The 14,342-nt window shown below is 41.8% G+C and overlaps 1 protein-coding gene across 4 annotated transcripts in view; it reads left to right on the top strand.

Moving 5' to 3' along the window:
* LOC112104943 (cytosolic 5'-nucleotidase 3A) overlaps positions 1 to 11,943 on the top strand; it is a 35,813-nt gene extending 23,870 nt beyond the window's left edge. For all 4 annotated transcript variants that reach the window (XM_024197547.3, XM_024197548.2, XM_024197545.2 and 1 more), the window contains 8 exons: positions 3,690 to 3,788; positions 5,453 to 5,522; positions 6,308 to 6,354; positions 6,866 to 6,951; positions 7,424 to 7,513; positions 9,620 to 9,782; positions 10,262 to 10,462; positions 11,435 to 11,943. In XM_024197547.3, coding sequence (XP_024053315.1) covers positions 3,690 to 3,788; positions 5,453 to 5,522; positions 6,308 to 6,354; positions 6,866 to 6,951; positions 7,424 to 7,513; positions 9,620 to 9,782; positions 10,262 to 10,462; positions 11,435 to 11,536 — 858 coding nt within the window. In that variant the 3' untranslated portion in view covers positions 11,537 to 11,943. The remainder of the gene's footprint in view (positions 1 to 3,689; positions 3,789 to 5,452; positions 5,523 to 6,307; positions 6,355 to 6,865; positions 6,952 to 7,423; positions 7,514 to 9,619; positions 9,783 to 10,261; positions 10,463 to 11,434) is intronic.
* The last annotated feature ends 2,399 nt before the right edge of the window (positions 11,944 to 14,342 follow it).

The following is a 14,342-nucleotide window of genomic DNA, read 5'->3' as shown; positions in this document are numbered from 1 at the left end:
ACCTCTCTCCGATATCATTCCCTCTCTTCTTGGTAACTAAGCCAGCCTAATAATGTCTGAAATACTACTTGCGTAGGACAATTATATCATTTTTGCATTCCCTCCCTTCTAAACACGCATATCCATTTTATGTAATTGAAATGGAAGGATTCAGAGGTGAGTAAACTTTCAGATTCCTGGGGTGAAAGAACCACAGATCAAGGCTGAGGAACTCTTCTCTTTCAAATACTGTAGGAATTCTCTTGCTCGGGCATAAAAATACTCATTTATTCCAGATTTGTCTATCAGCAATCCACAAACTGCAAAATGAATTTTAATATGTTCTATAAAATGCTTCAGAAAAAGTTGAAAATTGCAATGTTTTCTGTTTCATACCATATGACTCTAGTTCACCTGATGTACTGATAATAGTTCTTGTGAATACTTTTCTATATCTGAATTATACATGCAACTTTGGTGTGACTCTCAAAGGACTCATGAGAGGAGTCTTGATTAACCAACAGATTTGACAAGCATTTTTTATGAAGAGTTTACTGTGTCCTTGTCAGAACTTTAATGATTCCCTATCCTTTATTTTTTCCTAATTTAAGTTTCAGATTATCTAACACTGTGAATATCCATTCATTTAAAAGGGACAAGAGAGGTCCAGATGCTGAGTTAGACTGCACCACTGTATAAAGAGTGGTTCTCGTCTGAAATGTGACTGTATAAAAATGGCACCTTACTTACTACTCAACAGAATTTTAAGTGTTGTTGGTGATGGTACAAAACAAATGTATCCGGATTGCAGTCCAGTCTAGACAGTTTTCTTGGTTATGTAGTGCTCATGAAGATAACAGCATATGACACTGAAACGACATAAAAAATAAATCTGAATTGAGAATGGGGTGGGTGTGTATCTTTGTGTGTTAACAGTGACGTTCCCCACCAAAACTAACTTCATGAGCCATAGTGATCACTTGTGAGCAAAACAAGACAGTTGTAACTTTTATACAAAAGAATCTGAGCATTCTGTCTTGGCAGTATTCCCACCCAGAACCAACCTATAGCATGAGCAACTGGAAATGGATTTTTGTCACCTGAGTGGCATTGCAGAGTTCTACCAGTTCTCAACCGGTATTGAAATATTTTACCTGTAATGTGTTCTCAGTATAGAATCCTACACACATAGCAGAATTGGCTTCAGTATGTATTTGTAATAAATATTTGAAATTTTTATTAACTTCTGAGAAGCGCCTTCAACCATGGAAAAAAATTTGTAGTTTGCTTCATAAATTGCTGTTAATCTAAGACAACAATTGCTGTACTGTGATGTTATTGCAAGTCTCAACTTTAGGTGTGCATTTTTTCCCCCAAAGTTTCTCCAAATCTTTTGATTTCTGGTAGCAGTGCTCTATTCAAAATGGCTGCCATTTCCAGTTTGCTTTCAGTTCCATTAAAAGTGACTGACCTCGGTTAAGGTGAATACAACTTCCCTATAGTCTTTGCAGGTGGTCTGCCTCTAGTAACAGTGATGACCATCTCTTCATCGTTTCCAGTGGAACTGAAACTAGTCTGCCCTCTCAGCTATATGATTTGAAAACTGAGAGAGCCCAGGGAATGTGGGTCCTGATGGAAGATTGAGAGAGCAAGTGAGAGGAAAGGGAGGAAAAATATGGGTAGGAGAGAATTGTGGAACATGAAGCAGAAGAATGGAAATAAATTACAAATGGACATTGGGAGAGGGGCCCAAGAGAGGCAGAAAAATGATTGGAGAAGGAAAGAATGAGAGCTCTTCAGTCCTAAAATAAGAAGAGTAACCCTCCTAACAGCTATTTGAGGCCCCATTGTATTTAAAGTCTTTAGACTAATCACAAAGCAAATTGGAAACAGTGCAGTTTGGGGGCAATATATGCCAGTGTCTTGTGATTTTTGAAGGTTGGCAGTAGAGGATAATGCTTTCACTCTGTCTAAATACAACTCTAAGAGTCATCTTAATTGTCAGTTACATTGTCAGCATTTGCAGGATTTATACAAACGGGGAGGGATACACAGAGGGGTGTGTACGGGAATAGATAGAGTGGTGTGTACGGGGATGGATATATAGCATACAAAATAGCATTTCATCATGGTGAAAATGACACCATGGTGAAAATGACAAAAGAACTGTTAAGAAGGTTGGGTTTTTTGGTTTTATTTGGGCTTTATTTCCACAGTGACTTATATATTTAACAGACTCTGAGGGCTCATTGATGAGGGTACAGTATGAGAGAAATTAGTGTCAAGAATAGGAAGAAAGATCAGTGTTGCATGATTAGATATGAATTTCTCTGGGAGCCCCATCAATTATTTGAGAATCTATGCTCCTTTTTAAAAACATTTTTCTAGCTTTTATGTGGCATAGATCATGTGCCAAGCATGAACTGATGCAGGCTGTGTTTGAACAGTGAATGAAAACATTAACTCATGGCCAGTTACATCCCATAGTCCGCATGGTGGTTACAGAAGGCCTCAGATGCAGGTGATAGGTGGTGCAGGTGATATCACTGTGCAGGTGATAGGTGGTGCATAGGGACTTTGCAAGAAAAAGAGGATTTGGCATGGTAGGAATGATGCTGGGCAGTGAACAGTGAATTCACAGGGTAAGAGCACCAGTGTAAGCAGTGCCTCAGCTTCTGCTACTAACTTTAGAGTCATAACAAAATATATATGGAGCAGTTCTGGTCACCTGGTTGGAATGACTACCACAACTTGATCGGTACTTTTGCCACTAACCTAAATTATCACTGGCAGTGGAGACAACCTGCAAATGTCCTAAAGGGGTTATCAGTTGAAACTAGATTTGGATTTGAATATAAATGTTCCCCAACAGTGTGTGCAACCCATGCAGTTGGAGCATTGTACTGACGCATGAAAACTTGTAAATGAACTAATTTTTACTGTATTTTTCCTCTCCCCAAAGTCAAGTTCTTCTGAGCTCTCTCTTCCTCTCCCCCAAAACTGAATAAGTTGACAACTCTGCCAGTAAGACTGCTCAGTCCTTCCAATTTTTCAAAAGTTAATGTGCAAAACTTCTGTGCCGTCGCCTAACAGTACCATCTTGAGTTTTGTTTCCTTGAATTTACATCAATTCCTGCAGTACTGAAATGTGACCTGTTGTATCATAGAATGCCCTGTATGGGTTACTGTGGTCATACCTTGGGAGAACAAGTAATGTTTTGTGCACAGTCCTCACAATTATGAGGTGGATTCTGAGGTCAGTCTTTATAAGTGAACTGAACATCTTAGGAACAACTAAAAGCCATGATAAAACCATCAGTCTTAAGGGCATACAACGACACATGACACACTCTTAAACCCAACTCTTTCTACTTCTTGGTGCCTTACTGCAGCATTTCTTGTTTCTCTTCTTCCTTAGAACCCCTTACTTTCCAGTTGATACATAGGGGGATCGTGGAAAGGGGGGAGTGGCTAATTGAGGAGAGCGAAGGAGAAATCATTTGGGAAGCGGCGTTGACAAGGATGAACAGAGATTGTATGCAGTTTGGGGACCACTAGCAGTCCCAGGGCTTTTTTTTTTTACTTCTCCATTATCCTACTCAGTGTTATGCAGAACTCTTTATATGTGGTACCGGCCCTTTAATGTTTAACAATTAAATGTCTATATTTTAGTTTATAATTTATTTCCTTCTCTGTTCTATTTCTTATAGATGCCAGAATTTCAGAAGAAGACTGTCCATATCAAGGACCCAGGAAGAGTAGAAGAAATCATCTGTGGACTCATCAAAGGTGGAGCTGCCAAACTTCAGGTGAAAAATGGGATAAAGATGTGTGCAAGATATGAACAAACAATCATGCTGTTTGTTCTAGGCCAGAAAGTGGAAATGTGTGTATGACAGGAGCCAACTTTCAATAAGACTTCAAAGTTGGGAGATCTGTTGAACTATCTCAGTAAACCTCCTAAATTCAAGTGTATAACTTCACTATTTTCCATTAATGTCATTAAATAGTGAGTGACATAAGGTAGCCAAGTCAGGAGATGTCCAAACTCTGGATACTAAAAGGATAACTTCAGGACAAGATGCAAAAGCATATTATTTTAATGAGTTACTCTTAGGGTGACCAGATCACAGAGGCGAAATATCTGGACGCGGGGGCGGAGCCAAAAAAAAAGCCGGCGGCGGAGGGAAAAAAAAAAAGCATGAACAAGTGGGAAGCGCCTAGGCTGGTGCCGGCCACATGCAGATGTAAACGGCGGCCCTGAGACTCAACAACCCCCGCCTGGAGCCCGAGGACTGACACCCCGACGCCGTGGAGATGGGCACGGACAGGGGGCGTGCCCCCGCCAGGTCCCTGTGCGGAGACCGGCCTGGGCTGGCCGCAGCCCCTTCCCCGGCGGGCTCCAGCTTCCCGCGGGCCCGGGACTGCGGAGCCGTAGCGACCTTCGCGCCACTGGGCTACACCCCGCTGGAGAAAGCGGGACCTTGCCGTGGCCCCCAGGCCGGGACCCGCCCCAGCGTCGCGGGATGGGATCTCCTCACCTAGGGTCGCACACCCAGCCAGGCACGCACTGCTCCCCCTGCCCTGCCCCCCCGGAGGCAGACAGACTCACAGATACTAATTATCCCCAGCTCCGCGGTGGAGCCGCTGCCCGACCGACCCTTCCAGCCACTCCTCCACCTCTCCCTCGCTGCATGTCAGGCAGAGGCATGCGTGCGCCTGGCACCCGGTGCCAACTACACCCCCCTGCCTGCCCGAGCAGCAAAGCTGTGGTAGCAGCCAAACAACCGCACGGGGCAGCAGGAAGGGAGGCTCTCAGGGCGGGCTGCCGCGGAGCTGGCTTCACAAACACGGGCTGGGCAAGGGGACCAGCAATCCAGCACCCAGCCGCTCATGGAGCCCAACTCTGCCGCCCTTTGCAAAGCGCCTGGCGGGGCACGGGACCGCTCGGCTGGGGCACGGGCGGTGGAGCCGCAGCCGGCATCCCCCACCCCTTCCCCGGCGCCGAGGCCTAAGCCTCTGCCTCCTCCCACCAGGGTGGGTATTTGGGGAGGGATCCAATGGGGCAGTGAGGGGGCGGGGATTTGGGGAGGGATCCAATGGGGGAAGGAGGGGACGGAGTCAGGGCGAGGGGGGGCGCGAGCCCCCTCTGGGCTCCGCCTGTGGAGGCAAAATAACTGGACAATTCGCGTCCCGACCGAACGTCGGTCGGGACGCAGGACAATGAAGTAAATATCGGGACAGTCCCGATAAAATCAGGACGTCTAGTCACCCTAGTTACTCTAATTATAATATGATATTATATAATTGTGATTATTTATCATAATAACTGTTCTAATTCTCTATAGTCACACTAAGGTATTTCAGTAGTCTTTATAAGGAGACTTGTTGGAGCTCTGTTGTCTTCACAGCTATCAGTAGTGATCATTCAGAGTCTAGGCATCTGTTTTATAACTTTTTTTTCTTTTAATAGATCATTACAGATTTTGATATGACATTAAGTAGATTTTCTTACAATGGAAAAAGATGTCCAACATGTCACAGTGAGTACTTTTTATATGAAGTGATTTTCTTTTTTTTTTAAATACTGCATGTAGTTTTCTTCCTTGTTTTTCCCTGCTATATGAAGACTTCACATGCGCTTGATTTATTTGAGTTGTACGGTCTAATAAATGAGTTTTTAGAATGTCTTAGTTGCTTTCCACTTTGAAACAATTCTCAATCAGTGTTTCAGTATATCGTAAGAGATCAAATCTAAATAACTCAGACTTGAAGTTACAGTGCACAACTCCAGTAGGGTTATCTTTGCATTAATAATTTAGACTTGCTGAAGAAGATTTGATTGTGTATGTGGTGTTACAGGGTTGTGTATGTGGTGTTATGCATTTTTAGAGTTGCCTAGGGTTATAACAATGACATTAGAAAGAGTCACATGGTTAAAACCCCCTGCAGCTCTTGGAAATTTACCCTTTACCCTCCTCTTAAAGCAGAGGAAATGAGGTGATGTGTCTTAATGAAATCGAGCTGCTAAAGTTGTCAGGCTACGATAATATGTTGAGAAACTTTTCAATTTAAAAATTTAAAATAAGGGACATCGGTATTTTTTTTTCTTCTTTCTAATTAAATATTCTTTTTCAATCAAACTCTTGAAAGACGAGTATGCATTCTAGTGGGCTCTGGTATGAACAGTTGTGAGCAAACTTGTGGTATAGTAGCACATGCTCAAACATTGCTCTTCAGCATTATACAAGGCATAGAAAATAAAAAGTTGAGAGAAATTCAGTCCTTTAGATAAAACTTCTTGTGACTTTTTTAATAATCTTTTCAGATGTCATTGATAACTGTAAGCTCATCACAGAAGAATGTCGGAAAAAGGTAACCAGAAAATGCATTAGCCATTGATCACTGGTACAGAGTGATTCATTTCACATTATATTTTAGTTCTAGTGTGATCTGATTTATACTGCACTGTGAGAAACGAGTGAAATTCTGGCCCCACTGAATTCAATGGGAGTTTGTTCATTGACTTCAGTGGAGTCAGGAGTTCACCAGCCAAGCCCTCAAATTGTTAACCTCGCATAATGTAAGCATATGTATATTCCTATCAAAACTAGAAATAATCTAGTTTCACAAAATGTACAATTTACTTTTGTTTCATTTTTGTTATGTATATAAACTAACTTCTTGCACTCATCCGTACATTGGCATACAAAAATACAATATAAAGCATTTCAGATTCCATTACAAACAACTAGTAATGTAAATATAAAAATCACAGATAAATTGAGTTGAATATTTAGATCAAAGCATGGAGGTTGGACATAGGTGATTATTCTAAATGCTTTTTTTATAATTGAAAGATCTTAAGTTCTGGTTTTCTTTTCAGTTATTGCAGCTGAAAGAAACATATTATGCTATTGAAATTGACCCTGATCTTACCATTGAAGAAAAATATCCTTACATGGTTGAATGGTAAGAGTTCGGTTTTTTACAGTTTTCACAATGAAGTAAGATTTAAGTCTTTCTAAAATATATGGGCTAAAGTTAACCTATTGCTAATTCAGTTAATTTAATTCACCTCTCTTTGGGGAGTGTTGCACAAAACCGATTTTTGCTGTTGCTGACGCTGCTCAGTTGGGGCATCCTGAACAATGTATAATGTGTTCCTCCTCAACATTCAATGATACATTAGTGAACAAATTCACTAATTATAATTTGAAAAACTAAATATCATTCCCCATGTTTTGGCTGGATACATATTTAATCATAACTTGGTCATAGGGTATTTTTAGAGTTTCTCACATTAGTAGATCATTTTAAAAAGCTTACAAAGAATTAAATGTAGAATGCTTCTAGAGACAAATGAAATTCAAAGACTTAAATGTGAACCTTACAATCCTTAAGTCAATGGAAGTTTGACATTTTTTTCTTTTTTTATTCCTAGGTACAATAAATCACATACTTTACTTGTTGAACAAGGTTTACAAAAGGATAAATTTGCAGAGATCGTGAGGGAATCTGATGTTATGCTGAAGTAAGATTCTTTGAGCGTCAGATCAGTTTAAAGTGTTTCCATGGATTCTACACTATTGCCATTATGCTTACTGCTCATATATCAGGAAACCATTTTTGTTGAAAACTGTAGATACATAATATTTTCAGAAGAAATTGGATGTGAATATTACATAACTTGTGTCTATTTTGCATCTGAAAAATACATTAACATGATAGAAAGATGTATTAGAATGAACATTTGAGATATTTGAAAATACGAACATTCTACTGTGTCAGACAACTTTTGACATGATGTCTTACATAGTTGTTATTGCTATGAACTTTCTGCCTCATAGATATATGTACAGGAGAGGTTTTCAAAAGTACCACAGGGATTTAGGCACTTGACTTTATGCACTTGAAAATCTCCCTACATTTGCATGTGAAATACTAACAAAGCTAGCAACAAGACCATTTAGGAATGTCTATATTTTTGAAATAATAGTGGAATATTATTCTGCCCCTAAGAACAGAGACAAGTTTTAATAACCAGCATCCTTGCCCCTAGTGTCCTTACTATTACTGAGGCTCCAGTGTTTTTTCTATATTCTGTGCTTTTCTATCAGCATTTCCAAAGAGATGGAGCTGCCCCTGGTCAAACTGCTCCAGACTGGGAGCCTGCCTCTTGTCTGCCGTGCAGAGCGGGAGAGGGGACTGATGTCGAGGTGTCCCCTCCCCCCCACTCATGTACCTGGTCACCACTGAGCTGGGAACAAGGGAAGCCCATCTGCTATTGGCTCACGAGCAGGGTGGGCTGGACCACCACCCAGGATGCCATGCTCAGGGGGGAGGGCACCTCTTCCCACTGTTGCTCTGCTGTCTGCGGCCGTTGCTGCTCCTACACTCCCCCACCCCTGCCTTGGAGCCACCACTGGCCAAGCTGCTTGGGACCAGGAGCCTCCTGTCTCCTGTGCATGTGGGGTGGAGGGTGATATTGGGGTGTCCCCATCAGGGCCGTCCCTAGCTATTCTGGGGCCCTACACAGCCCTCCCATGGGGGGGGGGCTGTCCCCAGGCCTCCGTGTGGGGGGTCGGGGCTGGCTTGGGGGACAGGGGGAACCACCCACCAGCACTCACTGGCAGCACGGCTGGGGCCAGGTCTGCACTTCCCACCACCGGTGAGTGCAGGCCGGCCATGCTGCAGAGCTCGGGAGTGGGGGCGGAGCACGGGTGGGAAGAGGGGGGCGGAACACGGCGGGGGCCCTGGGGAAGAGCCGGAGCAGGGGCTGGAGCAGGACGCAGCTGCACAAGGCACCAGGAAATTTGGTGCCTCAAATTTCCTGGTGCCCTACGCAGCTGCGTACTTTGCGTATGGGTAAGGACGGCCCTGGTCCCCATCCTCTAGCCCGTGTACCTAGTCTCCACTGAACTGGGGTTGGGGGACAGGGAGCCTGCCTGTGCTGCTGCCTCTGGGTTAGGAGTAGGAGCTACCAGCAGATGCTGCTGTCTGAGCAAGCATTCAGACTAGTGAGTGCAGTGCTTAAAGAGACAGCGTGCTGAACACACTCAATCCAGCACACCCACACACAGTGTCTCTCACTCCCCCAATACACTCTGTCCTTCCCCCAAAACACACACATACACCCCTACTTCCCCTCCAACATCCAAAAATATTTAATTAAATGGTATTCTATTATTGTTTAACAGAGCAATTAAAACTGCAATTAATTGTGACTATATTTTTAATCTCTTGATTAATTTTTTTAATAATTTCGCAGCCCTAATAATTAATCATTGGAACAATTTACCTAGAGATGTGGTAGATTCTCCATCATCTGGAATCTTTAAATCAAGATTGGATATCTATCTAAAAGATATACTCTCACTAAATCAGAAGTTATGGCTCAATGCAAGAATTACGTTGTGAAAGTCTGTGATGTATGTTATGTAGGAGGTCAGACTAGATGATCATAATGGTCCATTCTGGCCTTAAAAAAAACCTGTGAAAACATAAATACAGTGAAATGCCTATGGAAACTTCACTTTTTTTCCCCATGAAGATGGGAAAGTCCTTTTGAAAATTTACCTTTCACGTTTTGGGGATTTTTTTTCTGTGTTTTATCTTGTATTTACATCCTGTTCTGCAGGGAAGGATATGAGAACTTCTTTGATAAGCTCAATGAACATAATATTCCTGTGTTCATATTTTCTGCTGGGATTGGAGACATTCTAGAGGAAGTCATCCATCAGGCTGGTGTTTACCATTCTAATGTCAAAGTAGTTTCCAATTTCATGGATTTTGATGAGAGTGTAAGTATGAAATACTACATTTCTGGAGCTGAAAGGGGTAGGTAGAGGGATAAAGTATGTATTACCCATATAATACAGCATAACACCACACTCTAAATGAGCATATTAATGCAGCAGATGCAGCCAGTTGCCCTGCCATTTGGAAAAGGAGCACTGTGTAGTCAGTCCTTGTCATAGGCACAAAGCAAATAGAAGAAAACATCACCGAGGTGGTTGCTAGCTTACTTGTGGGCTTCCTGGGGCAGCACAACGGTGTGCTACCTTTTTGCTCATGACAGATCACCGATTTGCAGTCTAGCCCCTTAGCAATGCTTCTGCTCTCTGATAGTAATCAGTCTTGCATAAAACCTAAGAGGATTAAAAGAATAAATATTTTCCCCAAATATTTGCCCAAAATAGAGATGAAATATACAAATGTCACTCTGAAATTTAATCTGTTCTCATAACATTAGAAATAACTTTTAGTGTTTGTTTAATAGGGTGTGTTAAAGGGATTTAAAGGAGAATTGATTCATGTTTATAACAAACATGATGGTGCCTTGAAGAACACAGAGTACTTCAAACAGTTAAAAGACAACAGCAACATCATATTGCTTGGAGATTCACAGGGAGACTTAACTATGGCAGATGGAGTAGCAAATGTTGAACACATTCTTAAGATTGGCTATCTAAATGATAAAGTAAGTAGTTTACATATTGGTACATTTGGGCTAGGATATTTCCTTCTAATCACACATACTGTGGATTAGCAAAATAAAGACATTCTATAAAGCTTTAAGTACCTATTAAAGTTATCCCTTTAGTATCTTCTACAGTTCAAATGTATTCCAAAGAGTTGACACTCAAAGGGTTTCCTCACCTCACACCAATGACTTATTAAAGCACAAGCTTAACTTTCCTCCATCCTTTAGTATTATCTTTACTGGAACTTCTGGAGCAGCTGTCTCGCTGGGATATGAAATTCTGGGGCTGGAGAAAGGCTATAAAGTAATCAATCATCTTTATAGGCGATGATTCTTTCTCTCTCTTTAAACCCTGTCCCTTTTTCCTTTCAGTCCCACATCTGTGTCTTTCCAAAGTTGCAATAGTTTCTTGCTTTTAGTTTCTCCTACTTTGGATGAGATCCAAGACTTTGACTGCAAAATTAAAAGGCACTTCTAAAGTGAAGATGCATTTCAAGTTGAAATATATACCACATTCATCGGGTGTAATATACTGCCTGTATTTTCTTCTCATCCACTAATGACACAATAGAAGTCCATTCCCAAATTCCACAGTCTCTTCCTTTCATGGAGATGAGACAAGTTTCAACCTGGCTTGTTACTCATTGACGACAACATTATGCATGAAGTCTTGAGTAGTCTGCCATAAATGTATACTGGGGCGGGGAAGCCATATATACTTGAACGCCTATTATACATACTTTTAAATAAGTGGTTTGAATTTTAACTTGCTTTTAGTCTCACTTCCACAAACTATGGAACTCAAATACTCAGTAGCTAGTAGTGGATCTGCGTATTTCACCTTGATAATTGGAAAAAAGACTTGATATAATTTTATAATGGTGGCTGACTTTTCTACATTAAAACCTGTTAACTGGGTGTTCTTTCTTCCCTCCCACCCTCTTCCCCCTCCCCCATGCTGATAAATAGGTAGAAGAGCTTCTGGAAAAATACATGGACTCTTATGATATTGTTTTGGTGAAAGATGAATCTTTGGATGTGGCCAATTCCATCTTACAGAAAATCCTGTAAATTGCATCCTCAAGTCACTCTACTTCTCCTAATGGGACAACTGGACAGAAGAGCACATTTGTGTTATCTTAGAGATGTGTTTATTATTCATATTGTTTTCTGAACTCTTGTAATTCTTAATTTAAAAATTTTGATCATCACTTTGGTATCTAAAAGTAATATACAGCATCCATTGTCAACTGGAAGCTTTACTGTTCTTATGCCACCCCTCACTGTCTCTCACCTCTGCTCTGTTTTAACAGATGTGATTAACTTTACTGCTTAGAGGACATTACAATTTGTTCTTTTAATCATGCATATGAGAGGGGTGTTTTAGAAATTGGAGTTATTTTGTAACATTTAAGATGTAAACATTCTGTGATTAGCTAATGTGCCGGGGTCTGTGTTGCATTTTGTACAGTCCTGAGTTGTCTCTCATACAGACAGCTCTTTTCAAGAATCACAGTTGCACTTGAGGGTAGTGGTGTTATTTTAATGTTTCACAGTACAAGTTTTCATAATTTTTTTTCCCCTGGTGAAAATGATACAACATAAAGATGTGACTCAGACAAAACGTTACTGTATATGGACTCTAGTATCACTTTACATCAAATCACTGATTTTAAAAAAATTGCTAAAGTTTACTCTTAACTAAATAGCACTGCCTTATCAGTTGGAAGTTAAGTGTAAGTCACCTGTAAAGTGGCTTTGAGTATTTTGTGCAGCAACTTTAGAGAATAACTACCAAAAAAAAATCTCCCGTGGAAGGTTGTAAAATACAGTTAAGGGAAGCAGTTTGCTCTTTTGGTTACTTTTTAACATTTATTTACCCTTCAGCTGTGCAGTGGAAGAATTACACAGGTAGCTTGCTTTTCTGGTGTAATCAGTACTACACATGAGTGAAAGGAAACTTCTCAGTACTGTGAGGATAATTTTACAAACTAACACGTCAGCCTACTTTCAGGGCTTCATTCTTTATGCTGCTGTATACATAGTAAACCACATCCCATATTATAACAATGATTCTAAATATCTCTAAAGTGACAAATAGTGTACATACATACCTTGTTTTTATCCTATTAATCATCTCTTGTGAACCTAAGTTTTGGTTTAATTAGTGGTGTCATTACAGTTCATTATGTAAATCCTCCTTTCACAGGATTAACCCTGGTGTTCACCTATTGTCAAACTGGCTGCTACATAGGCCCAGTAAGTTATATACAGTTGCTGCATATATTCAACTCCTATTAATAATAAGTGAGTTAGTGGTCACTGTTTTTCCCCACCCACAAAGTAAAGATGGTTCTTGAAGTGACTGGCCATACAGATTCCACTTTTCATGTGCCCCATGTGCATAGGATTGGATTGTTTTGGCCAGCAGTGTCAGTGAGGCCACTCCTGAGGTGTCCTTGCATCTGTCTCCACCCAGGAGCAAAGCAGATCCAAAGCAGGCTCTGTTCTCTTACCACTGCTGCATTTCTATGCACTGTTAGTATTACTAATGTTAAATAGTTCAGGAGTGAGTTGCAGTCTTTAAATTCTTTTGTGTCAAATGACCATCAGATATTTTGCTTAGAGGCTAGACAAGGACAAGTACAAGGGATCCAGCGGTAGGATAGAAGCAAAACCCCCAGGGTTAAAAACCTCCTTGTGTAACACTTCAGTGCCCGCTTACAGCTGGGCCCTCATATTCCTGAGCAATGTTCAATATGCTCTCTCTAATTAAACAAAAAGCTAGAGAGGCTTGCCTAAAACTCTCTCTTACAAGCCTTCAGACAGCAAAAGGAAGGATGTAGGTAGGCCTCAGTTATCATGTCACTCCCTTTCCAATGTGCCCCAGTGACTCAAAAATCTACCCCAAGCACCCATGCTCTGTCAACCAAGAGACCCTAGATGTTCACTTCCATTCTGGCGTTGATGACCCCTGAGAGGTGTAGGAAGGAGCACGGCTCCAGTGTCAGGTTGAGATATTGGTTACCCTCTGTCATGCCTATGAAATCCAAACACAAGAGTCACCTTGGCTCTGACTCAACAGGCAAAGGGTAGCCAAGGGCCAGACATTGATCCTTTTGGTGCATTAATACTATCTGTTAAACATATGCCTCTGGTACCCACTAAACTTCTGGACCACCCTTTCTTTTGCACTGACCTCCTTAGTATCTTGCTCATTGGCACAGTCCCTATTGGCACAGCGCATATACAGTATGGAGCGATTTCTCTGCGTTCAATAGTGCAGCCACCCTTGCTAGGTAAGCAGTTAGTTACAGAGACCTCAGTACTGACTCATTTCCCTACTATAGTGGACATTAGAGCATCCCAGCATGCCTGAAAGAGTAGCCCCACCATTGGAGGAGGTATACTCCTTTTCATCCTCCTTGTTGATGTGCAGTAGGGACTCATCTCCCCTCCATTAGGATCACACTGAGAAACATGAACTGCTCTCTCAAAAGGAGATGGCAAGGATTTCTGAGAACAGGCCACCTGGTGTCCTCCATTGTGTCCCACCAATCTATATCCACATGCTTATCACCCTTTAACTCTGCTGGTTAAGATATGCAATACCGTATTTGCAAGCCAGTAGCTACTGCCCCCTGCCAGGACTAACTCCCCTTCTCCCAAGAGGCAATATAGATCTTCCCAGACAGGTCAACTAAAGCAGCCTCAGATAGTAGAGCAGGGGTCGGCAATGTTCGGCACGTGGCTCGCCAGGGTAAGCACCCTGGCGGGCCGGGCCAGTTTGTTTACCTGCTGACGCGGCAGGTTCGGCCGATCGCGGCCCCCACTGGCCGCGGTTCGCCGTCCCGGGCCAATCGGGGTGGCGGGAAGC

The sequence above is a fragment of the Terrapene carolina genome, unplaced genomic scaffold, assembly GCF_002925995.2.
Source record: "Terrapene carolina triunguis isolate 2854851 unplaced genomic scaffold, T_m_triunguis-2.0 Scaffold33715, whole genome shotgun sequence".
NCBI lineage: Eukaryota > Metazoa > Chordata > Testudines > Emydidae > Terrapene > Terrapene triunguis.
This window is presented reverse-complemented; position numbering and strand designations above follow the sequence as displayed.